Below are 26,042 nucleotides of genomic sequence, written 5' to 3'. Positions count from 1 at the left end.
TTTTTTTTTTTTTTCCTTTTTAACTCCTATTTCTTGAATCTACATTTTCTGCTCCTTAATATTCCTATTAGAACTGACTTAGCTCAGGTCATCAGCCTCTTCTGTTATGGGCAATTGCTTGAGTCTTCTAGTTGGTTTCTTGGCTGCCCTTCAGAATTCCTCTCTTCAAATCCCAAACTGACTATGGCAGTCCTAAACTTCGAAGTGTGATCCGGTTCTGGTTCCCCTTTTCCAAACTCACAAGACCCTCCTTGCTGCTGCTGCTGCTAAGTCGCTTCAGTCGTGTCCGACTCTGTGCGACCCCATAGACGGCAGCCCACCAGGCTCCCCGTCCCTGGGCTTCTCCAGGCAAGAACACTGGAGTGGGTTGCCATTTCCTTCTCCAATGCAGGAAAGTGAAAAGTGAAAGTGAAGTTGCTCAGTCGTGCCCGACTCTTAGCGACCCCATGGACTGCAGCCCACCAGGCTCCTCTGTCCATGGGATTTTCCAGGCAAGAGTGCTGGCGTGGGTTGCCATTGCCTTCTCCGAGACCCTTCTTAGCAGTACCCAATTTACTCAACCAGAGTTTTTTTTTCCCTTGAGCAGAGTGCCTGTGAACAAACTCATTTCCTCATCTTTCAGATGCTTCTAAAGAGTCATATGTCCTGCCATGACTCTACTCCGGGATCTACTCCATCCACAGCCCCCAATGAGACCGCATCCCTGTGTGTACCTCCCGCCCCTACCTTGGCCTCCTAGCCATGGAAGGGCCTCTGATTCATGGGCAGAGCACAGGGATCAGCCAGTCTGCTGCGACCAGTGTGGCCAGATTCCTCCCTTAGGAAATTAAGAGACTCTTCTGAGGATGCTGTGGGAGCTATCTATGAAAGATCCTACAAGTAGAAGCAGAAGAAACTGGTCCATAGAAAGAGCCAAACAAGGACCACCCACCAGCCCCTGAGAAACAGAGAAGTTGCCTCATCTCAGTGGCCAGTTCTCTGTTTCCAGGAGGCCCCGTGGCACAGGAGGACCTGTCCACAGGGCCCCTTGAGATCCTGCTACCCTTACCTCCAGGCCCCCATTTGCCTGTGACCTTCAGTGGCTCTCTTTCCCCCACCCTAAAGAGCCCAGATCAGAACTCTCAGCCCACTGAATTCTGTTGCCCAATACGTGACTCTGCCTTTGCACACATTCTGTGTTTTCCCCAAATGTTCTTGCTTCCATGGGGCAACTGCCTACTTCTCCTTCAGGAAAACAGTCTGGTTCCAGGGTGCATTAACTTAACTACTATATGACACTGTATCTACTAATTTTTTAATACAAATTCATTGATAAATGGGGCTTCCCAGGTGGCTCAGTGGTAAAGAATCTGCCTGCCAATGCAGGAGACACAGGAGATGTGGGTTCGATCCCTGAGTTGGGAAGATCCCCTGGAGTAGGAAACGACAACCCACTCAGTCTGCCTGGGAAATCCCATAGACAGGGAGCCTGGGGGCGCTATATACTATAGAGTCGCAAAGAGTTGGACATGACTGAGCATCTGAGCATACACGCATGCATAGATAAATGACTGAAAAGTCACCAGAATACCATCCATCATCTGTCTCTCAAGGCTAGGATGCTTACAATAAATAAGAAATCAATCAGTAATACATATCAAATAAATTTTCAGATTAAAAATAGAACATGTATAACCTGCCTTGTATTATTGTGCATGCTAAGTCACTTTAGTTGTGTCTAACTTTGTGCGACCCTGTGGACTGCAGCCTGCCAGGCTTCTCTGTCTGTGGAATTCTCCAGGCAAGAGTACTGCAGTGGGTTGCCGTGCCCTCCTCCGAGGGACCTTCCCGACCTAGGAATTGAACCTGGATCTCTTAGGTCTAACCTGCATTGGCAGGTGGTTTCTTTACCACTAGTACCACAAAGAAGTACCACAAGCCCCACTTTGTATTATTACATATTCCTTATTAGTGGATATGAAACTGACACAGGTGCATATTTCCTCCTGGTTGCTCTGGGGATGTCAATCATGGCTAGAAGTAAGTCAGTATACTACAGTGAACAGTGGTAAACCTCAGCACCCAAAAACTAAAAAAAAAGCAGCCATATTTCAGCTTCTATGTCTGAAAAACAGATGGCTGAAGTAGACAATGTCTCAGGTCCCTTCCAACGTGAAGATTTTGTTTCTCCATCTTTGGACAAACAGGAAAAACTTGATTTAAACCCATCTAGATTATACTTGAAATTCCACTGATATGAGAGCTTTAAGTCAAGAAGGGGAGCCTGGGTGATGATTGGAGCATTCAGTGCCACACAGTCCCTGTGCTTTTGGAAATCAGTAGCACCATTTTCATATTTGAAGACTGTCTGTGCCAACTATGAGTGTAACAAGAGGTAGTGGGCGATTCTAACTTCATAGTGTCCTTGACTATTAAAAAGAAGGCACTGATTAGAAACAATCTCAGCCGGGATTTGGATCTGCTACATATAGAAGGGATTAGCCCATCTGTGCTAACCCTGGGTCAGGGGATCACCAACGCATTCTCTCTGTGTGGTTACGTTCCAACTTCTCCTCTGGGCTGCTGCCCTGTTCTAGTTAGACATGAGTGCTCAGGCAAGATCCACATTTTAAAATGTAAAGGAATAAGCTCGGCACAGTCACTGCTAGTGGAGATAGGTCACTCACCAGATCACATGCCCATCTGCAGGAACATTTTCACTGAACATTTCACTGAAGAAATAAGAGGTCTGTGACCTTTGGCTGCTTTAGGATAAGAATTGCTCAATCAGTCCTTGGGAAAGCCTCCTAGGAATGCAGGAGGATACAGTCCAGATACAGAATATGTAGAGAAGGGAAACAGACACTGGTGACACCTTGTTTTACCCCTTCTGTTCAAGCTTCTCCCCAAAGGCTGAGAGGATGGAGGCTGCCTGCAGGCTCCTCCTGGTTTACTTAGTTTTTCCCCTACCACCTTCCTCCCCTCACGCCTGGGCTTGCGCTTTGGATGCTGGCTGCTTGCCTCTGAGGCGCCCCATATAATTATTCATGAATGCAGGCAATCTCTCTGTCTCTGTTTGTGTGTGTGCTCAGTGGCTTCAGTCGTGTCCAACTCTTTGCCACCCACGGACTGTAGACCGCCAGGCTCCTCTGCTCATAGGGATTCTCCAGGCAAGAATGCTGGAGTGGGTTGTCATGTCCTTCTCCAGGGGATTTTCCTGACCCAGGGATTCAAACCAGCCTCTTGTGTCTCCTGCACTGGCAGGCTGGTTCTTTACCACTAGCGCCACCTGGGAAGCCCTTCTATCTCTGTACCTGTCCCTTTATGAATCTTATGTATAGTAGGTGCTCAATAAATACTTGATGAACTGAGCCCTGAGTACACGTGTATACTGTGGCGGTAACTGCTCCCCACCCCCCAATCCCCAAACTCCCCACTCACTGGCATGCTGTGTGCCTTGCAAGGGGTCACATTTTGTGATCAGTAGTCCTACGGATGTCACAGCCCCTATATTTTAAAGTGTTAAGAAACTGAAGAGCAGAGAGCTAATTTTGCTCCAGCTCATAAGTTCATTAGGGCCACAGAGGCTCCTCTTCCCCATTGGACGGAGAGGCTTTAATAAAGATTGTTTTCTTTTTCGACGGCGCAGAACGGAGAAGCCCGGCTTGGGGACACTCTACGGGTGGCAGCGTGCACCAAGAGCGCTTGCTTTAGGGGAGAACAAGATGGGACATCTTTTTGTCATCATTTTCCCCAGAGATGGTCGTCCCAAATACACCACTCTCGAAAAGTTTACGTTTTGAAATATCTACCCTCCTACGGTCAGCGCGTCCCCGGCCACAGTTGAGTCAAACGGCCCGCGAGCCCAGGTACCAACCCCTCGCCGCGCTCCCCACGCGGACCACGGTCTAATCCCGGCTGCTTCGCCCCTTCCTCTTCTGGATCACCTCCGCCCCCGACGTGCCCGCTGATCTCTCTGGCCCCGAGGGACACTCACCTTGCCACTCGCGGAGCCGCTCGGGGGTGACTGCCCACGCCGCGGTCTCGGCGGAGCCCGTCGGTACCTGCAGCAGCAGCAGGAGCAGCGACAGGGACAGCAGCGGCATCGCTAACCACTTGGCCCGCCGGTCCCCGGGTGTAGCGCCCGAGGGGGGCCAGCGCCGCAGCCCCAGCGCCCAGCCCTGCGGTGGGTGGGGTGGCGGAGGGCAGGACCGCAGCCTCCTCCGCGCTCCACCCCTCCCCGGGGGCCTCGCCACCCCTGCGTCCCCGAGACCCACTTCGTCAGTCACCCCTGTCGCCACGGTGGGGGGACTCTGGCTGGAAGACGGAAAAGTCGTGGAGGTTCTCCCTTTGCGGCTTGGAGCGGGAGGAGGAAGAGGGGGGGCACAATCTGCCCGTCCCAGAAATTCCTGCCTTTGGGGTGGAGAGGGAGGGGGGAGGCTGCCCCGGGCTAGCTCCTCCTGCTTCCAGCCTTCCCTCTCCTTCCTGGGGGAGGCCGAATAGGAGCTGGGGGTGAGCGAGTTGAAAATCTCTGGGACAGGAAGTCTGACATTTGGGTTTGTACACCACCCGGGTTCTGGTAAACACTGCGGGTTTGGCGGCAGGCAGCTTAGAGGAAACCGAGCTGCTCCGAGGACCCAGGCGCACTGGGAACGCTCTGGACTCCCTCTCCCCTGGAATGTGGAGCGCAGAGGTCCCTGGGGGTGCGCCAGGGTCCCCGCCCTACTCACTCCAGAGAATCCTGAAGCTTCTTCCCTTGCTGAGCTCCTTTCCCCTTTACAGAGTACCTCCCCCTTCCATCTCAGATTCTCCTAACCGAGCAGAATAGCTGGGTTATCCCGTGTCACAGCTGTTACCTTGTTGTCCCACTTTATACCTAAAAAACCGGTCCAGAAAAGCAAAGTGATTTGCTTTAAGAGGTTACACTTTAAGTTGGCAAAAGTTCCTCCCTAAACTAGGAAAACTGTGACTAGAATGTAGTCTTTCAGGTAATTAGCAGAAGTGTGTGTGTGTGCGCGTTGCTCAGTTGTGTCCGACTCTTTGCTGCCACATGGACTGTAGCCCGCCAGGCTCATCTGTCCATGGAATTCTCCAGGCAAGAATACTGAAGTGGGTTGCCATTTCTTTCTCCAGGGGATCTTCTTCACCCAGGGATTGAACCCGGATCTCTGGCATTGCAGGCAGATTGACAGATTCTTTACCATCTGCCTACTAGCAGGGAAGCCTACTAGAAATGTTTAATATTCATGAGAACAGGCTACTATGGTATCTTTCCTAAATAGTTGTTAAATAAAACATTGTTTATGATGCTAGTCATTAAAACATAAAAGGAGGGAAGAGAGCAAAATGGAGCTTTAAAAAATAAAAAGGAAGGTGGTGGAATATTGGAGAACCTTGCTTTCCTTAGTTGCCTATTGATCCAAAGCAATTCTTTTTTGGCAGGGTGTGTGTGTCAGGGGGAGGGGGAGCTCTACTGCCACCCTACCCCCATGTGGGATCCTTGTTCCTCCACCAGGGATTGAACCCATGCCCCCTGCATTGGCAGCCTGGAGTCTTAACTACTGAACTGCCAGGGAAGCTCCCTCAAACCAAGAGTTTTAAATGATACTGTCGGCTGTAGACTGAATTGTGTCCCCAGTACCCCAGGCATTTGTTAAAGTCCTAACCGTTCCCCACCTCCAAGTTGTATTTGGATATAGGGATTTTAGGAGTTAATTAAGTTTAAATGAAGTCTAAAGGCTGGGGTCCTAGATAAGGTCAACCTTATAAGGAGAGGAAGAGAGAGATCTTTCCACCCACGCACCAAGGAGAGGCCATGTGAGGATACACAGAGAGAAGGTAGCCATCTATGAAACAGGTAGAGAACTCATCAAACCCCCAAATCTTCAGGAACTTGATTTTGGACTCTCCTGCCTCCAAAACTGAGAAATATGTTTCCATTGTTTAAACTGCCCAGCTTCTGATATTTTATTGAGTCAGCCCAAGTGGATTCATACTGACTTAGCCCAGATCCCCTGGAAGCAGAGCCTGGGATGAGATCCCTGGCAGGGAGTGGAATTGGAGATCAGAGTGAAATAGGGAAGCAGGGATAGCCCTGGGGCAGGCAGCAACAGGTGCATGGCATGGGCAGTGGTGAGCTGCTGACACCCTGCCCCAGAGGGAAGCTGTGTAGGGCTAGCTGTTGCTGGAGTGAAAAAAAAAAAGGTGGGGCTGAGAAAATGTGGACATTTCCACTAACCGAGTCAATAAATATTCTTTTATGGAGAAGTCAGCATCCCTGCCTGAAACATGTAGAAAAGGGATGTTTTCAGCATATAGGAGTATATAGACCTCAGTCATGATGTATTTATCAGTCTCTTTTGTGGCCTCAGAACTACATTGCATACTATGGGAAAACCCCAAAGTAGATGATTCAGCCCTAAGTGGGCTGGCATCTATTTCGATAGCTGAGTGTTATCCAAGTGGCACAATTAACTAGGAAAGTGCAAACCTGATGTTAATCCTTGGTGAGGTGCAGTACAGTGGGAGTAAAAGTGGGAGAGGCCATGCTAGAGTGACTGTTCAGGGTTAGATGTGCTGTGATGGAGTGAAGAATATTTGGGAGGAAGAGGCTGTTTTAGGATGGGAAGAAGCTGTGCCAAAAAATACAAAAGTTGGCGTGAGAACTGCTTGTATGGGAGAGAGTGAGTGGGCAGACCTGCTGGAGCAAAGGGCAGCTCCTGGGGCAACCTGAAAAGCAAGGTCAGTCACTGGGACACTCGGCTACCTCCCACTGGCTGTGGGATCTGGGTGATAAATACACCTGCTGTGGCTTCAGTTTTATCCTGTATGTAATGAGGGGAAAAAACCTTCCCTGACCCACAGCAGATAATATTCCAAAGGAGCAGAGCTATGAATATGAGCAGGATAAAGAGGGAAACAAGCCATATTTCATCTTCAAAGCAATTAGTGTAACGAAGAATGGTGATGACAGCTTCCTGGCCTCCTGACACCAAATTTCCTATTCAATGATTAGAAGACTCCTAAAGAGCTAGTTTTCATCTCTTCCTGAAAGTATTGCATGTGTCTTTGAGGTGGGAAATGTGGCAAAGAGCTTTTAAGCCTTTGAGAAAATGATCCTTCCTCATCTCATGGTCTTGCCTGTGTTTCAGATTCATGAAGCAGGATAGTGTGATGGTTAGAGTAGGTGCTTTGTCACTTATCAACTGGTTACTTAGTCTCCTTAGCCCCAGTTTCCTCACCCCACCTCCTTTTCTAAATTTATTTTTTTGGCTACACCAGGTCTAGTTACGGTACGAGGGAGCTAGTTCTCTGACCAGGGATGGAACCCGGGCCCCCTGCATTGGGAGCATGGAGTCTTAGCCAGTAGACCACCAGGGAAGTCTCTGGAAGTTCCTTCTGTATAAAATGCGGGTAGGTGGTACTATTTGCTTCAAAGTGCTGCTGTATTAAATGAAATAGTGCTTGGCACAGAGTCTGGCATATTTTCAGTGTCCTTTTATGGGAGCTTTGGAAATGGGAGGAGGGAGTGTGGCTGCAAAAAGAAGAGCAAAGGGAAGCTGAGGAGGGAACACTGAAGAGCTCTATTCTGCTGAACTGATGTCTCCTCTTCAGCCCTGCACCCCACACACCTGGAACACCTGCCCCTGCATGCCTGGTACATCTTCCATCTCTCAGTTCATAACTTTGAATTAGAATTATTGCTTTATTTATACCTTTCACCTGAATGTAAATTTCTTGAAGAGCCCACTACCTTTTCCTTCTCTTAGGCTCTCCAGGGTGGCACTGTTCTGACACTTAGTAAATTCTCAGGATGTCCCTGCTGAATGAGTGAATGAAGGAGGGAAGGCGGTAGAAAGGGATATAGTGTGTGAAGTCATTTGAAACTGGAAAACAATTAGAAACCTGAACTATGTTGAGTGAAAATGGTGAAGAAAATTCATTATATCCTTGCAGTCTCTACCTACATCATCACATGGATTTCTTCCCTTTATATCTCTCTTATAAAAACATCAGTATTGCATTTAGGAACCACTGTGATCCAATATGACCTGATTTTAATAATCACCTATTTCCAAATAAAGTCTTATTCTGAGGTTCCATGTGGATGTGATTTAAGGGGGACACTTTTCAATCTAGTCTAACAACCATATGATCCAGACATTCCACTCTTAAGTACTTACCCAAGAATGTCCATATAAGGTTTGTTCATGAATGTTCATAGCAGCTTTATTGTTATAGCTCCAAACTGGAAACAACTCAGATACCCATCAAGGAATGAATAGATAAATAGATTTAGGTCTATCTATGCAATGGAATACTACTCAGCAATTAAAAGAAATGAATGACTGATGCATGGAACAGCATGGTTGCATCTTGAAGCAATTATGCTGAGTTAAAGAATCTAGACAAAAAAGAGTATATACGTTGTGATACAATTTCTATAAAATTCTAGAAAATGTAACAAGCTGTGGTACAAAAAGCAAGTGAGTTGTTGCTTGGAAATATGAATGGGAATGCAGGGCTGATGGGATAGGAGAGACTTAACTGAGCTAACAGGGAGTGGAAAAATGTACCAGACAGAGGGAATAGAGGCAAGGGTGGACATCAGATGCTTGAGAAGTTCTTTGAGCGGGGAGACTAGAAACTGAGGTGGGAGGTTTTGGGAACATGAAGCCTGAATAGGAAAGGCTTAAGCTAGGTCCAAAATCATGTTAAAAATCTTTGTGCTAAAGCCAAGGGGAAGCCATTAAGAGGTTTCACTGTGACCAGACTTATGTGCTATGTTTTAAAAAGAACTTTCCTGCCATATTTTGCAGAACAGATTGGAGGTAAGCAATCCCTAAGGGTTAGGAGGGTGCAGCAGGATCTTAAATAAAGAGATGGCTCTTGTCTGGACTAGAAAGAAGTTGAGGAGAGGAGATGAAACTGGCTCTGATGTCCTCAGAGCTACTGGGGAAATGTGGCCAGACATCTGGGCATCACCAAGGGCTCAGATGTGGTTAGGGACCACGATTTCATAGTAGATGGTCTTTTCTTAATGATACATAAAGCCCAGGTACATGCAGGGAGAAGGTGGACACTGGGCTGCATCCAGGTTGATGTCACCCAGTCAGATGACAGCAAACTGAATACAAGCTGAAGACAAGAAAGAAGTTGATGATTGATGGTGATGGAATCTCACAGGACTCAACTGCATTATCACAGGTCGGCAAGTGGAGGCAACCAGAGGAGGCCCTGGGGCCAGACTGCCAGGTCCAGACCCTGGGTTTGTCATTCACTAGCTCTGTGACTGCAGCGGGCTGCTTTACCTCCGCTGCCTTAGTTGTTTCATCTGCAGAATTGCAATAATAATAATAGTGCCGTTTCCTTGGCCTGTTGTTAAGATTTAAAGAGTTTATACCCAAAAGGTGCTTAGAACAGTGACTGACACAGAGTAAACACTCGGCCAAGGTAGTTTTAGTACTGTTACTACTTAAATAAAGAAAATATTTGGAGGGCAAACAAAGAATGAGGGGTGATTTGGTTTCTTGCTGGGTGGAGAGAAAAGCCATATAATGGTCCTGGTTTCTTCTCAGGAGCTGCCATTCCTGGAGTGCTGGCTGTATCCACACCGTGGTGGTGAAGAGGTAAGGCAGCCTGGGTGGGAGTCCGCTCTACGATCTATGCCAAGTCACGGCACCTCACCCAGCCTCAGCTTCCTTTCTGTAAAATGGAACACTACAAGCGTCCACGCCATGTTGGAACACATGGAAAACACCCATAACCTGGCCAGGAGTGAGCACTCAGGAGATGTGACCACAGTTATTAGATAATACCCACATTGGTTATGCTGTGAAGTAGGTCTCATTACAGTCATCATATGCTGATGAGGACACTGAGAGCTTAAATGACGCATTGTTAAAGCCCTGCCCTGAGCTACCCATTAGCTTCATGTAATAAGCTATCTCATTAAGAGGAAATCGTACCTTAGATAAAAGAGAATATTGGTTTATGTAAGACAGGAATTTTCTAACCTATTTAACATGTATTTTCAGCAGCTTTCCCCGAGCCATTTATTAAACACTCCTGAGTGTGTTCAGAATATTGCTTTATTTTGTGCTCAAGCCACAGTGTGGTATTTTAACTAACACCCACAGTCGCTGGAATACTAAGGGGTGAAAACAACTGAAAGTTCATTGGGCTAAAGACCAATTTCAGTACTGAGTTAATGAACTAGTTTTTCACCTTTGTCTAGGCAGCGATTTGTATCAATTCAATTCAATTAATGGCTCTCCCAGTATGCAGTATTTAGCCAGAAATTTCCACTCACTTGGGAGTTTCAGCTGAGCCTCTGTCTTGACTGGTCTTCATGCTACTGCTGCTGCTGCGTCGCTTCAGTCGTGTCTGACTCTGTGTGACCCCATAGACGGCAGCCCTCCAGGCTCCCCCGTCCCTGGGATTCTCCAGGCAAGAACACTGGAGTGGGTTGCCATTTCCTTCTCCAATGCATGCACGCATGCTAAGTCGCTTCAGTTCATGTCCAACTCTGTGTGACCCCGTGGACAGCAGCCCACCAGGCTCCTCTGTCCACGGAATTCTCCAGGCAAGAATACTGGAGTGGGTTGCCATTTCCTTCTCCTGACTGGTCTTCATAGGGTATCTTAAGTCTCCCCTGCCAGCGCGTGATCTCATTTCTGCACACTCATGTTCTCCTTCTGTTTTCCACATGTAGCCTCGCAGGGGATGTGCAGACGAAGTAGGCAAAAGGGCACATATCTGAAGAAGAAACAGGAACCTCTCCGGGGAGCATGACCACCAGCAACACGTGTTGTCTGAAACCTAGCTGGTCCAGTGGTGCTCAGCCCTCACCATGGTCAAAGTCCCCAGAACAGCTTTTAAAAACCACCAACGCAGAGGCCCCAACTCCCAGTGATTCTGGTTCAGATGATTGGGAGTGGGACCCAGGTGTCAGTATGTTTTTTTTTAAGCTCCTAAAGTGATTGTAATGTGCAGCTGGGGTGGAGAATTTCTGGTTTCTCCCATGAACCTCTCTTGGGTTCTGAGTAGGTAGGGGCAGAAGGTAATGTCTGGCACTTGAAATGGAAAGGAAACCTACAAGAAACCTCTTAGTTCAGGGAGAGAGGCTGGTTTTAGAAGTAAAATTTCCCACTGGCTGTGTTAACACAGGGAGGGAGGAGCCAGGTGTGGGCAGCAGGCCTGGAAGCCTGGCGTGGCTGTCATGGGCGAACGGCATCGCCTGACTCTAGGGGCCCCATTTAGGACCTTGCACTGTGAGAGAGCCTTCTCCAGGTCTGCATCTTTGGTTGTTACCCTGCAGGCTATAACTTTCCAGAACTTAATGGGAACCCTGGGGAACAATCAATATTTATTTTAACATTTGTCATTTTCTAGTAATTTAGATATTCTATTCCATTTAGTATTCAGAAAAGTATATGACAGTTGTTTTTTAATCACCATGCTGTTTTTAAAATACAAACAATAACAAAATAGAGGGGTGGTTGTACCTTTTGATTTCACCTAAAGAAATTCTGATAAATCAAAACAGGTTCTGTGGGCATGTTTGCATCTTGAAGGATTAGGTAAAAGGAGGAGGAGGAGAAAGAGAGCAGGGTAGAGTTGATGGGTTAAAAAATCCTTCTCCCTTAATTCTTAGCTGTGTTACTTTGGTCAGATTACATAATCTTGCTGAGTTTCCTCTCTGTATGTAGAACAACAAAAACCTACCATGCAGGTTGTTATAAAATGAGAAATAACGTTGAGTCAAATGCCACACTCTAGCAGGGCCTCCTCCGTGCTCTGGGACCCAAAGCCATTTTCCCTCTGTGGGAGGGAAAATGATCCTGATGGATCAGGGACAGACAGCCTGTGGTGTGTTCATACTTGTCTTCTCACATGTGCCCAGAGGGTTGGAGACTTGTCAAGTCTCATTTCTAAGACAATTCAAAATGTTAAAGCTCAGGGTGGAAGATAAAAAGAGAGGATTAGACATGAGCCAGTCATGGGGCTATGAAAAAAAACTGGCAGACAAAGAGCTTCATCTGCCCTTCTCAGGTTAAATGGGTTAAGTATTAAAGTTCAGTGTAGCTTTCTGAGAAGTAGGTGAGCAAAGCTAAGTGAATAGAGCACTAATACGTTGGCAATCCTGTTTTATTTTGCTTGGTCTTCTAGAATCTTCCAAGGAAGGCTACTTAGTTTTTCCACACCTTTACAACTTTTCTAAGCTAAAACAGAAATCACAGTGTTATTGAAAGTATGGATTTTGTAAACGGAGATGATTTTGGTAGTCAGATGACCAGGACTTCATCAATTTAACTTAATTTTTCCTGTATTATGTTTATAAATCAACATGTAGTTTTGTTCCTGAATAATGGCTTCATTTTCATTTTATTACTAGGAAAAAGCAATTTGTTGGCCAGAAACCTCAGCCTTTAAGAATGATGGGTGAAATAACATTCTTAATACATTCCTAGTGAATCCAGTGGATTAGAAAATTATAGAAGACCTTTGCTGTATATTTAAAAAATTTTTACTTTCTTGGGCTCAGAGCATGCAGGATAGTGGTAGTTCCTCAGCTAGGGATCAAACCCACATCCCCTGCGGTGGAAGCACAGTGTCTTGGCCACTGGACCACCAGGGAAGTCCCCCTGGTGTTGTAGCTTAATTGAGATGAAATTGACAAACAGTAAACTACCTAGGTGTAAAATATACAGTTTAAAAAATTTTGACATATCTATACACCCTTGAAACTGTTACTGTAATCAAAAGAGTGAACATATCTATCCTCCTTACTAATTCCACTGTGTTCCTTGGAAAGCCCCCCTCTTCCGTTATTCCCTATCCCAGACCCCAGTCAACTACTGATCTGCTTTCTGTCACTATAGATTAGTTTGAGATTTCCAGAATTTCATGTAAATGAAATTATATAGCATATGCTTTTTTCGGGGGGGGTTTGGTTTCTTTCATTCCGTATTGTTATTTGGAAACACAGCCATGTTATTGCATACATTAAAATTTTAATTATTTTTATTTCTGAGTGATTTTTCCATTGTATGGATATACCACAATCTCTTTATCCATTTACCTACTGATAGATATTTGGGTTGTTTCTAGTATTGTGCTATTATAAATAAAGTTGCAAAGAACTTTCACGTATAAATACTTACGTGGACACATATCCTTTCATTTTTCTTGAGTGAATAACTATAAGAAGAATAACTGGATAAGAGAGTAGTTATGCATTTAATTTTTTCAGAAGCCACCAAATTGTTTTCCAAAGTGGTTGTACCATTTTACCCTCCCACTAGTAGTATGCAAATTCCAGTTCCTCCATATCCTAGCTGTTGTGGGTTGAATTCTATCCTCCCTAAAGATGTTAAAGTCCTGACCCTTAGTACTTGTGGCCTAATTTGGAAATGAAGTCATTACATGTGATAAAGTTAAGATGAGGTCATCATGACATTTGGACACCGAGACAGGCATGCATGCAGGGAAAACACCATGTGAAGATGAAGGCAGAGATTGCTGTGATACCTGTACAAGCTAAGACTGCCGAGGAATGCCAGCAAATCCCCAGAAGCTAGGAAAAGGGCATGGAACAGATCTTTCTTTCACAGCCTTCAGAAGGAACCAACCTTCTGACACTTTTTTGGGTTTCTAGCCTTCAGAAACGTGAGAAAATAAATCTTGTTTCTTAAACCACCTTCTTTGTAGTACTTTTGTTACGGGAGCCCTTGGAATCTGATATTCTTATTAATATTGAGTATGGTCAGTTTTTAAAATTTTAGCTATTCTAATAGTAGTACAGTGGTATTTCATTGTGGTTTAAATTTGCATTTCTCATACAGCATGGTGCTGTATGTCGTTAATAAGTTTATGTATTGTTATGTATTGAAATTTGCTGAGAGTAGATCTTGTGTCCTCACCAAAAAAATGGTAACTATGGGAGATGATGGATATGATAATCAACTAGATCATGGTAATCATTCCACATTGTATATGTATGTTGCATACTTTAAATAGATGCAGTTTTATTTTTCAATTCTACCTCATTTAAAAATAAATAAATTTGCATTTCTCTAATGACCAACGTTGAAAATATTTTCATATAATTATTTGATATCCATATATCTTCTTTGGTGGAGTATCTGCTCAAATATTTTGCTCATTTTTGTTTTCTTATACTGAGGTTTGAGAGTTTTTTTATAATTTGTAGATACAAGTTCTTTATCAATGTATACTGTAATTTGTAAATATTTTTCCCAGTCTGTAGCTTATTTGTTTATTCTCTTAATATTGTCTTTTGAAGAGCAGAAATTTTAGATTTTGGTAAAGCTCACTTTATCAATTCATTCTTTTATGGATCACACTTTGAAATCTAGGTATCTTTGCCTAATCCAAGGTCACAATGATGTTCTGTACTTCCTTCTAAATGCTTTATATTTTAAGACTTTAATTTTAGATCTCTGGTCCATTTTGAGTTAATATTTTTTTGTGCAGAGAAGTTCATTTGTTTACATGTGAATAAGCCCCGTTTAATTTTGAATATTGCTGGATTCAATTTGCTAACATTATGTTTAGAATTTTTTCCATCTGTGTTCGTGAGGGATATTGGTCTTTAGTTCTCTTTTCTTATAATGTTTTGTCTGGCTTGGTACCAGATTAATGCTGGCCTCAAAGAATGTGTGTTGGTAAGTATTCTGTTTCTGGAAGAGTTTGTGTAGAATTGGTAGGTATTTTTTCTTCTTTAAGCAATTGGTAGAATTCATCTGTAATGCTATCTGGGCCTGGTGTTTTCTTTGTGAGAAGATTTTTAGTTGTAATTTCAACTTCTTTTGCAGATATAGGAAAGTCAGGTTACCTACTTTTTTTTTTTTTTTTAACAAACTCTGGTAGTTCTTGTCTTTCAAGGAATTCTTCCATTTTATATAAACTTTCAAATTTATAAATTTTGTTCATAATGTGTGCATTCTAAGTTGCTTCAGTCATGTCTGACTCTTTGCGACCCTTTGGACTGTAGCCTACCAGGTTCTTCTGTCCATGGGATTCTCCAGGCAAGAATACTGGAGTGGATTGCCATGCCCTCCTCCAGGGGATCTTCCTGACCCAGGGATCCATCCCATGTCTCTCAGATCTCTTAGGTGGGCTCTTTACCACTAGCGCCACCTTGAAGCCCTCGTTTATAATAGTTCCTTATTTATTCATTTAATATCTGTGGAATCTAAAGTGATGTCACCAGTCTCTTTTCTGATATTGCTGCTGCTGCTGCTAAGTCACTTCAGTCATGTCCGACTCTGTGCAACCCCATAGACGGCAGCCCACCAGGCTCCCCCTTCCCTGGGATTCTCCAGGCAAGAACACTGGAGTGGGTTGCCATTTCCTTCTCCAATGCATGAAAGTGAAAAATGAAAGTGAAGTCGCTCAGTCGTGTCCGACTCTTAGCGACTCCATGGACTGCAGCCTACCAGGCTCCTCCGTCCGTGGGATTTTCCAGGCAAGAACACTGGAGTGGGTTGCGATTTCCTTCTCCAATGCATGAAAGTGAAAAATGAAAGTGAAGTCATTCAGTCGTGTCCGACTCTTAGTGACTCCATGGACTGCAGCCTACGAGGCTCCTCCGTCCATGGGATTTTCCAGGCAAGAGTACTGGAGTGGGCTGCCATTGCCTTTTCCCTTCTGATATTGGTAACTTGTGTTTTCTCTTTTCCTTTTCCTCATCAATCTGGCTAAAGTTTTTCCCATTTTATTTATCTTAAAGAAACTTTTGGTGTCATTGATTTTCTCTATTGCTTTCCTGTTTTCTATTTCAGTTTGATCTTTATTATTTCTTTTCTTCTGCTTACTTGGATTTTTTTTTTTTTTTTCTTTTTCAGTTTCTTGAAGTAGAAGGGTGAGGTTGAGATCTTTCTTGTTTTCTAATATAAGCACTTATTGCTACATACTCCCTTTACTACTCTGGTGGCATCTTATATATTCTGGTATATTGTACTTTCATTCAGTTCAAAATGTTTTCTAACTTTCATTCCTAGTTCTTCTTTGACCCATGGGTTACTTAGTAGTGTTACTTACTTTCCAAATTCTTGAGGATTGTCCAGATATCTTTTTGCTATTGATTTCTAATGAATTTCTTTGGTCGAAGAACACATTTTGTATGACTTAAGTAAGTCCTTTTACATTTATTGAGATTTATTTTATGGCCTGGAGGAGTATGGTCTACTATGCTAAATATTTTTTTTGAAAGTCACAGTATCTTGTTTATTTGTATCATACCAGTTGTAAGCATCTGTGCTGAGTGGTTAGTCATCAGTCCTGTCTGACTCTTCGGGACCCCGGTAGCCCCCAGGTTCCTCTGTCCTTGCAGTTTTCCAGGCAAGAATACTAGAGTTGGTTGCCATTTCCTATTCCAGGGCAGTGCTTCCCAGGTGTCACTAGTGGTAAAGCACCCATATGCCAATGCAGGAGACATAAGAGACACAGGTTCAGTCCCTGGGTTGGGAAGATCCCCTGGAGGAGGGCATGGCAACCCACTCCAGTATTCTTGCCTGGAGAATTCCATGGACAGAGGAGCCTGGTGAGCTACAGTCCACAGGTTTGCAAAGAGTCAGACTCAACTAAAGTGACAGCGCACACACTCCAGGGGATCTTCCTGACCCAGGAATCAGACCTGCGTCTCCTGTGTCTCACGCATTGCAGATGGATTCTTTACCTGCTGAGCCACTGGGGAAGTCCCTTACGTTTAAAGTAATTTTTATGGAGTGTAGTTGATTTATAATGTTATGTCATTTCTACTCTACAGCAAAGTGAATCAGTTACACATGTACATATGTCTACATTTATAGGGTCTTTTCCCATGTAGGTCATTACAGAATATTGAATAGAGTTTCCTGTGCTCTACAGTAGGTTCTTATCGGTTATCTATGTAGTAGTGTGTATATGTCAATCCCAATCTCCCAACCCCCTTTCTCTCTTGGTAACCATAAGTTTGTTTTCTAATCTATGACTCTATTTCCATTTTGTAAATAAGTTCATTTGTACCTTTTTTTAGATTCCACATATAAGTGATATATGATATTTGTCTTTCTCTGTCTGACTTCACTCAGTATGACAATCTCTAAGTCCATATGTGTAGCTGCCAATTATGCTAAATATTTCATATGTGGTTAAAAAGATCACATTTTCTTCTGTTTTGGGGTAGAGTGTTCTACAAATGCCAATTAGGTAAGTTGGGACAACGGCAGGACTGTAACTTCAGGCCACCCAAGATGGCTGTTCTCTTGCTCTTCACACATCCCCTGCCTTACCTACACCCTACTCACCTGACTGTCCCTTTCCATTTAATCTTGGAGTCTAATCAGTGACTGCCTGCATACTGAGAGCTCTCTCTACTATGATGGTTTATCAAAGGCTCAGTGAGAGGCATGTTCCCCTGCTGGTCTCTCTGAGCCAACCTGATGTCAATTTCCCTCTCCCTCTGGTAGCAAAGACTGCTGCCTTGTCTTGTCCACCTTCTGACGCACTTGGTGGGGGTGTTGCTCCAAGACCTTGCTTCAGACATGTCAGATTGCTCCCCTCAATTAAACCACTGATGTCTCTGTCATTAACCCAGGCTCTTTCTTTGGTCTGGAGGCTAGGCAAATACAGAGATTGCAAACTCAACAATGACTCGCCTTGTTTGTTTCCTATCTCTCAGGGATAACTATCCTTTAATGCCTGGTGTCCATTGCCTTGAAAATCAAGTTTCATATACATATATTCCACACACCCCCCTCCCCCCCAGGAAGGAAGGTAAATCTGGTTTCTCCCTGTTAGTCCAGCTTTTTTGAAAGTAAAAAAAAAAAAATTTAAGGGATTTTTTTCCCCTCACATTTACATTTGACCCCCAAATTGGCTTTCAGTTCGGTTCGTTGCTCAGTTGAGTCCGACTCTTTGCAACCCCATAAATCGCAGCACACCAGGCCTCCCTGTCCATCACCAACTCCTGGAGTTCACTCAAACTCATGTGCATTGAGTCAGTGATGTCATCCAGCCATCTAATACTCTGTCATCCCCTTCTCCTCCTGCCCCCAATCCCTCCCAGCATCAGAGTCTTTTCCAAGGAGTCCTCTTCTCATGAGGTGGCCAAAGTATTGGAGTTTCAGCCTCAGCATCAGTCCTTCCAATGAACACCCAGGACTGGTCTCCTTTAGGATGGACTGGTTGGATCTCCTTGCAGTCCAAGGGACTCTCAAGAGTCTTCTCCAACACCACAGTTCAAAAGCATCAATTCTTCAGTACTCAGCTTTCTTGACAATCCAACTCTCACATCCATACATGACCACTGGAAAAACCATAGCCTTGACTAGATGGACCTTTGTTGGTAAAGTAATATCTCTGCTTTTGAATATGCTATCTATGTGGGTCATAACTTTCCTTCCAAGGAGTAAGCGTCTTTTAATTTCATGGCTGCAGTCACCATCTGCAGTGATTTTGGAGCCCCCAAAAATAAAGTCTGACACTGTTTCCACTGTTTCCCCATCTATTTCCCATGAAGTGATGGGACCAGATGCCATGATCTTAGTTTTCTGAATGTTGAGCTTTAAGCCCACTTTTTCACTCTCCTCTTTCACTTTCATCAAGAGGCTTTTAAGTTCCTCTTCACTTTCTAAATTGGCTTTAGATGAGGAGAAAGAGGAGACAGGAAAAAAAAGACTAGCACAAGGAAGTCTAGAAATCTGTACTGTAATATTTTTTTTTTCATTGGCTCATAACTCTGCTTGGCTTTTTCCCAAGGAGTATTGATTGTGTATGTGTGCTTGTGATTAGTATATAATGCATTTCACACTTGGCTAAAATGAGTAGATTTCAAAACCAGTGAATAAACTTAGAAAACACCAACCAATCAAATCTGAGCAGCCAAGTTAGATGTAAAATCTTAGAAGCATATTACTGTGCCTGGGCTAAAATATCTGTTTTTAAGAGTACAGATGAACTTATTTAGAAAACAGAAGTAGAGTCACAAATGTGGAGGACAGGGTTTTGGTTACCCGGAGATGAATTTGGAGACTGGGGTTGACATATACACACTACCATATATAGACCAGATAGTTGATAAGAATGTGCACACGACTGAGCGACTTCTCTCTGTATGTGTGTGTGTGTGTGTGTATGTGTGTGTATAGCACAGGGAACCCTACTCAATACTCTGTAATAGCCTTTATGGGAAAAGAATCTTTTAAAAAAGGGTGAAAACATATGCATATGTATCACTGATTTACTTTGCTATATACCTGAGGCAAACACAACATTGTAAATCAACTACACTCCAATAAAAAAATTTTAAATAACATCAATGTCTGTGTTTTACTTAAGAAGAATACTTCAGACTCGTAGTCTTATCTTATGAATGCTTCTGACATTGGGATATCAGGTTTTCATCCAGTTTCACAGTAATGCTATTTGAAGGACAAGGGGCTGTACTAGGCATTCATCCCGAGAAGCCCGATGAGTGGCCCCTGCACTCCTGTGGTCACCACTTTTCAGGCCAGGGCATGCCTGTGCCCACCGCTTCTGGTCCATCCATCCATCTTAGGCAGTACAGGAGAAGCACTGACCAGGGCTACCCTTCACCTTTCTTTCCTAGTCTTCATGAAGGCTATTTGCCTTCCATTGGCATTGCTTAGACCATAGAATAGAAAGTACCGTCACTGTCTTGAACCAGTTACTAATTTTATCTGTGAATGTCTACATTTTCCTGAGTCACTTACTCAAATATGGTCTTTTGGGTGATTTCTACAGGAGGTTAATCATCTCCATTTGTGCAGATTTTTGCTAGTTTCACTTCCAGAGTAATTTAACTTCCACTTCTGGGGATGGCACAGTTGCCCTCTGCTGTATTAAAGGATATCAGTTGCTAGATAAAGGGATGCTGTGCTTAAACCAAATCAGCCAGGTAGCTTGACTGTACTTTCTATACAGTTCCACTCCCTCCATTGATGAAATATTCTGCCTTCTGGTTTTCCTCTGGTCCTCTGCCTGTAATTGTACTCCCTGAGGGGGTTGTGTGACTCACCTAGGTGAGCCATAGAAAATTTGCATCTCTTTTCACCTCATCTTTCTTTCTTTGTTTTGACTTGTGCTTTCTATTCAGGCAAATTCCTGTTTATTAGTAAGAGCAATTATTTTTCAAGAAAGGTTAAACCCAGATCTGAACTGGTCCTGGCTTGTTAGCTTGAGTTTCTTCAAAAAATAAAATAAAATCTGAATATCTGTCACTTGTGTTCATTGTTTATCATAAATAGTTGTGACCTTGTTATTTCCATTAGCATTCTTAATTTTGCCTGCAAGGCCTCACGACCTACATTATTCCTCTTTTCTCAACCCCCTCCGTCTTCCCCACTGCCTCCTTATTTCTCAGAAAAGCCTGCAATTTGTTTTCTGGGCTGTCCCTCTTTGTGGACTGGCTAGGGAAAGGACTAAGTGAGATACATCACTGTGAAATTATTTTTAGAACTAAGCAATGACCTCTAAGGGTGTGTAATGTTAATCTGAGAAATGTTGCTTGAAATTGCTTTTCATTTTCTCCCTTCATAGCAGATATGTCAGTCCTTTGAGTCCCAAATCTTCCAAGTGTCAGCACCCAGGGGGTTATGAGTAAAGTCTTCTTAACATTCAGACCTGAATTTCATTGGTGCTATTCTTCACCATGGTGCTTGGAAGATTAATGGGACCTCTTCTGAGGTTCGTATTCACTTCTAGTATCTGGGGATCCCCAGGGGAGGAGGGCACCTTGCATACCCCATGGCAGCTTGGTGGGGCTCCTTCTGGCAATTGCCTCCAGGGTACCACACCCAGGCCTGGAACACTGCCCCAGCTCCACCCTCTGAGCTGAGTATGTGCCTCCAGGCCCCCTTAAGGCTCCCATCACCCCCTGCACTCCCTCCTGCTGCTGGGCTCCAGGATCTGCTCTCTGCCCCAGCCCTGATCGAGACCCGTTCCACAGTATCCACTCACCTCTGCACCACAGCTGGATGCTCTGCCTTCCCAACCAACAGGGCCCATCTTTCTTTTGGCATTTGGAGGCAGCTCCTGTGATCCTCTCCTTTCAAAGGGGCCCTCCTCAATAGACCTCAGGGTTTAGCAGGTCAGACTTGACTTTACACAAAATTCTTTCAAGGGCTGGCTTAAGAAGCTGCCGCCTTGTGTACCTAGAACCAGCATTTTCTGCTTACAATTTGATACTTGCTTTGCGTTGTCTAGCTCATGGTATCAGAGACTTATCTATGTTATTCTTTTTCATGTACTTCATGTTTGTTTCCTTGAAATTTGCTGTCTGTTTTGCCTCCTCCCTTCCTCAGTTCTCTAATTATACCCAGACTTCAGCCTTGGCTATTCTGTTCTTTTTGACAGAAAGTGATTATTGGAGGCACTCAGTGACTGAATACAGCTATCATTTACTGCACATGTATTGAGTGTCTATGTCAACTACTTTAACATATTGTTTCAGTTAATTCTCACAACAACTCCAGGAAATAGGTGAGAATACATGCAGCGGTGATAAACAGAACCGGGGTGAGGACAGGAGTATCTGTCAGATTGTGGTCTCTTCCCTATGGACTCTAAGTGTGTGAGGTTAAACACAATTAAATGTTCACATCCCATTACTGCCTATATCTAAGTATAGGATAGTAAATGGTAACACTGAGTGCCAAGAAAGTTGTTTTGCAGCTGCAACAAATACTGTGTATCCTTTCCTGTGTCCATCTGGAACTGAAATCATTTTCAAGTTTTTAAATGAATCATGGAATTTTATTAAGGCATAAGTTGGTTATCTCTTAAAATGAATACTAGATTTGGATAAGCCAAACAATGAACATGACCAAGAAAGCTTCAGAAAGAAAAGCATTGTGTATATTTCTTGCCTCTGTGACAAATTCATATCTTTTATTATGCCCAGTGTTTTTAATCTTTTATTTCTACTTTTATTCTCCTAGTCTATCTTCTTAGTAGAAGAGTTTTCAAAATCTGACACACTTCTTGAAATCAATGAAGTAGATGTTTAATATACCAAAACTATGCAAGATACATTTAATAGCTAGTCTGCTTAATTTAAAATTTCATTTTCCCACTGCAGTGTTTATAAAAGTAGTAACATTCTATAGAGAACATGGGAGAATCCCATGGAGCCTGGAGGGCGACAGTCCATGGGGTAGCCGAGTTAGACACAACTGAAGCGACTTAGCATGCACACACAGAGAACATACTAGAATATTGTCGTTTATTACGAAAGGAGATAAATAAACAAATAAAAAAAGACATAGTTCTCATTTTTAAAAAGTATGAAACAATAGTTATTAATCAAAGGGTAAAATTATGAAATAACTGTTAAGTGTATTAATAGCATTAGTGTTTTTTGTAAGACATTTCATAAAGGTGATTACAACTTGAATTCTAGCACTTTAAACAGTGTAACCTAAGAACTCCTAAAAGAAATTTTAAGCAAATGGTAATTATCATTTTTAATATTTAAAAGACTAATCACAACATGTATCACCACTCGCTTCTTTAGGAAAATTAAACAAAACAAGCAAAAGCCAAGAGCTTCAGAATTACCCATACTGGAGAGTCACAGGCATTATCATTTTCTGGCTACTTCTGCCACCTCCATCACCCCATCCCCACCTCTGCCTCTCCTTTCGAACTAATTAGCTAGCAAAGGGAGGCACTGGCCACTTTCCCCTCCAAGTCCTCTGTTTCCTCCAGGAGGCAGGGCCCTTGGGGATGCTGGACAAGGGCTTGCGAGGGGCCGACTTCTTCCACTGCAGCCCCGAGGGCAGCAGGGCCTGTGAGGACAGCAGTGTGTGCGCTCAGCGAGGACTTGGAGGAAGACAGGGGCTCTCCCATCAGACGAGCACGTCCGCCTGCGCCACACGAAGCACCAGCATTCTCAGAGAATACCCCTACGGATGCAGAAGGCTTGGCTGCTGACAGAAGTTTCCTTGACATGCTAAGACCCCTCTTCCAAGACCTAAACTTTCCCTCCAGAACTCCTGATGTGGATGCCACCTCTGTGTGCATAGTGGCAGACCTCTGAGGCATCTGACTTAAAAGGTGGCAGGCAGGGCTCTGGAAGGAGAAGTGAGCTCTATGTGCTTCTCATTGACACTCAGCCTTGCTAACTTCTCTGGTTAGAGCCCCATGCCCAAGAAGGTGCTTGACTTTCCAGCTAGGTGTATCATCACCCTGCAGGTAAGCCTACGTAGTTCAGTGAAAATCCATGATTACATCTGGGAAAGCAACTCTAAGACCTATCCTATCAGGCTTGAATTAGTAGCAGGGACTTACTGGAAGGACAGAGGAGTGGGCAGAGGTAAGCACTGTCAGTGACCTTCAGGATTGTATGGTGTTTTAAGACTGAAACATTGGAGTGAGATGGCCTCAGGTCCAAACTCTGCCCTGAGCGCTTTACATAATGCTGGTTATAGTAAACAATCAATGAATGATGACTTTTATTGTCATTATGTCCTTAATGGATTTATAAGACAGGAGAGCATGATTCCAAATAATAGCATGATTCCACATCCAGAGTTCAAATTCTGGCTTCAAAGCTTGCTAAGTTCATGACCTAGGCAAGTTACTTACTATCTGTAAAACAGGAGATACTAGTAATATCATTCCATAGGATGATTGTGGGCTCTGTATGTGTTAGCCTATATAAAACTTTTGGAACAGTAGGTGTTATCTATTTTTAATAACAATACAAATTATGTAATGCTAGTAAGTTACATCTGTTAAAATAAAAAATAAACAATAAATACCTCAATTAAAATAATAGATGTTTCTGGTAAGAAGTGCCTGTGTGTGTGTGCTCAGATGCTTCAGTTGTGTCTGATTCTTTGTGACCCTATGGATTGTAGCCCACCAGGCTCCTCTGTCCATGTGATTCTCCAGGCAAGAATACTGGAGTGGGTTGCCATGCCTTCCTCCAGGGGATTTTCCCACCCCAGGGATCGAACCCATGTCTCCTACATCTCCTGCACCGTAAGTGGATTCTTTACTGCTGAGCCACCAGGGAAGTCTTCTAGTAAGATACATGTATTAAAATAAAGAAGAAATATATATGTATGTATATGTACACACAAACATGCATCAGTAGTAGGTCTAGTGAAGCCAGCTGAAAAAAAAAATACATAATGACTTTTTCCCCAGGCAGTTATTGACAAACAATGGAGTTTCATGATGCACTGTCTTTTGTTGAGTTGGAACTAGGTTGGCTACTACACAAGGACCATGAATGTAAACACATTTCAGGCTGAGAAAGCATCTCCGTTTTGAGCAGTAAGTCTCCTCATTAAATGTGTACTTAGAAATCACAAGTAACAGATTGAAATTTCAAACTGACTCCTGTAAGATTTGTAAAGCCTTGAAGTTGTTCATGACACCAAAGAGTGTGTGTGAGTCAAATTTGTGCCTCCCAGGGTCTGGCTCCAGGACAAGCTAAAGAGAGGAAACATTTCCGAGTTGCCTATGCTGCTCTCTCTTTGGTTGTGCAGCCAAGTGGGAGAGAACTCAAGATCAGATATTTGACCTTCACTCAGCCTAGGGTGGTTCATGTTTGAATGACTCCAAAGCACAAGAAAGGCGGCATTTAACAGCCCACAGTCCACAGCTCAGAAGAATTTATGTCTTGGTCCAGGTAGTAGGACTATCAACCACTGCCCACTATTCTGACTACTGAAGCCTCATACAAAACTTCGCTCATTTAGTACCAGGGCATCCTAGCCCAGCTGACCTAGTGAAAGAGGTCCCGGCCACTTAACTTTCCTTGCTTTTTAGCTGTGTTGAATCTGCTGCTGTATAGTGACATTTAGTAAAAGACTTTCTATTTATCATGTTTAATTCAATTCCTATTTCTTATTCCCTCTGAATAAGGAGTTTTAGATTTCCATAAAATGAGGATGATATGAAACCATTATGAATGAGCAACATTTAAATACACTTACCCTTTGGAGAGATCAACTTACTCCCTCGGTTAAAGACTACTATTGGAGGGATTGCTTTTCTCATATCTTGTCCCTTCAAGAAGTTCTGCAAGAAATGGATATGGAGAGGTGAAGAAGAGAGCAACTCAGGAGACTCTTGGTTGCTTTGGGGGATTTGGAGTCTTCCATTTGGTGGGTTTCATGGGAGTATTTTGGGGCATGATTGTTTCTGGTGTTGACAAGGGGAAACATGGGCCAGATTAACGTACCATGCGGACTCTGCTGAGATTCTCATGGAGCTGGGCCTTCTTGCTCCTGCCTTGGAGCCCTGCAGGCTGCCTTCATCAAGAGAGCAGCAGGCCCAAAAGGACGAATACGTTTAAAGGTTGTTGCGTGGCAGAAACGGACACTACTGTATAAAGCAATTTTCCTCCAATTAAAAAAGAATATCCAACTGCTCCCACCCCCATGTACCTCATTCTCAATATTGCCCAGACATAGTCGCTTTCCACAAAGACTTTTTTGTCTCTCTTTCCCCAAAGTTCCTGCCTCTTCCTCAAACCCAGCTGGGAAAGCATGCTCTCTCCCTTCCCCTTAACAGCTCAGTTCAGATTGACCAATTATTGCATCCTTCTTTTAATGTTGCTGTTTTCTCTCCCAGGTCCGGCTGCCACTCTGGACTTGGGCACAAGACTTGCTGTGGCCCTTGACCCCTGGTGAGTTTGTGGGAAGCTGAGACTCTACCCCCAAAAGGACTGAGTGGGTTGGTGCTGGGGCAACTCTCAGCTTAGACTTGGGGGGCCAGGTAGAGCCAGGTGGATCTGGGATGTGCATAAACTGGATCCAGTAGCCTGATAGTGTATATTTATTTGTTTGTTTTCTTCTTCCTGACTTGGGAGCATGGAGACTGGTTATTTTGTTCATTGCTGAATCCTTAATCATAAGAAATATGTCTGGCATACATTAGGTACTCAACAAAACTGATTGAATGAGTTCATTGAGCCCCTACTATGTATCAGAGATTGTTATAGGTGCTAGAAGAGACAGGCACTGCTACCATTCTACAGATGGAAAAACTAAGCAGAAAAGTGACTTTCTCAGGACTAT

General features: G+C 43.7%; 1 protein-coding gene and 1 long non-coding RNA gene across 4 annotated transcripts in view; one reads left to right on the top strand and one right to left on the bottom strand.

Annotated features, from left to right (window-relative positions):
* PLA2R1 (phospholipase A2 receptor 1) overlaps nt 1-10,392 on the bottom strand; it is a 142,159-nt gene extending 131,767 nt beyond the window's left edge. The window contains exon 1 of one of the 3 annotated variants that reach the window (XM_044934832.2): nt 10,292-10,392. Coding sequence is in view for 2 of the 3 variants with exons in the window: in XM_025276141.3 (XP_025131926.2) it covers nt 3,977-4,085 (109 nt within the window). In the remaining variant the exon portion in view is untranslated. Of the gene's footprint in view, nt 1-3,976; nt 4,779-10,291 lie in introns of those variants that run through there. The other 2 variants (XM_025276141.3, XM_006073133.4) reach the window with 2 other exon arrangements.
* On the top strand, nt 6,562-25,856 carry LOC123331257. Its single transcript, XR_006547815.1, has 3 exons — nt 6,562-7,392; nt 9,558-9,608; nt 25,597-25,856. It is a non-coding gene; the product is annotated as an uncharacterized LOC123331257 (long non-coding RNA).
* The last annotated feature ends 186 nt before the right edge of the window (nt 25,857-26,042 follow it).

Source organism: Bubalus bubalis, chromosome 2 (assembly GCF_019923935.1).
Source record: "Bubalus bubalis isolate 160015118507 breed Murrah chromosome 2, NDDB_SH_1, whole genome shotgun sequence".
Classification (NCBI taxonomy): domain Eukaryota; kingdom Metazoa; phylum Chordata; class Mammalia; order Artiodactyla; family Bovidae; genus Bubalus; species Bubalus bubalis.
Note: the sequence above shows the minus strand (reverse complement) of the source record. Positions and strands in the feature narration are given on the sequence as shown.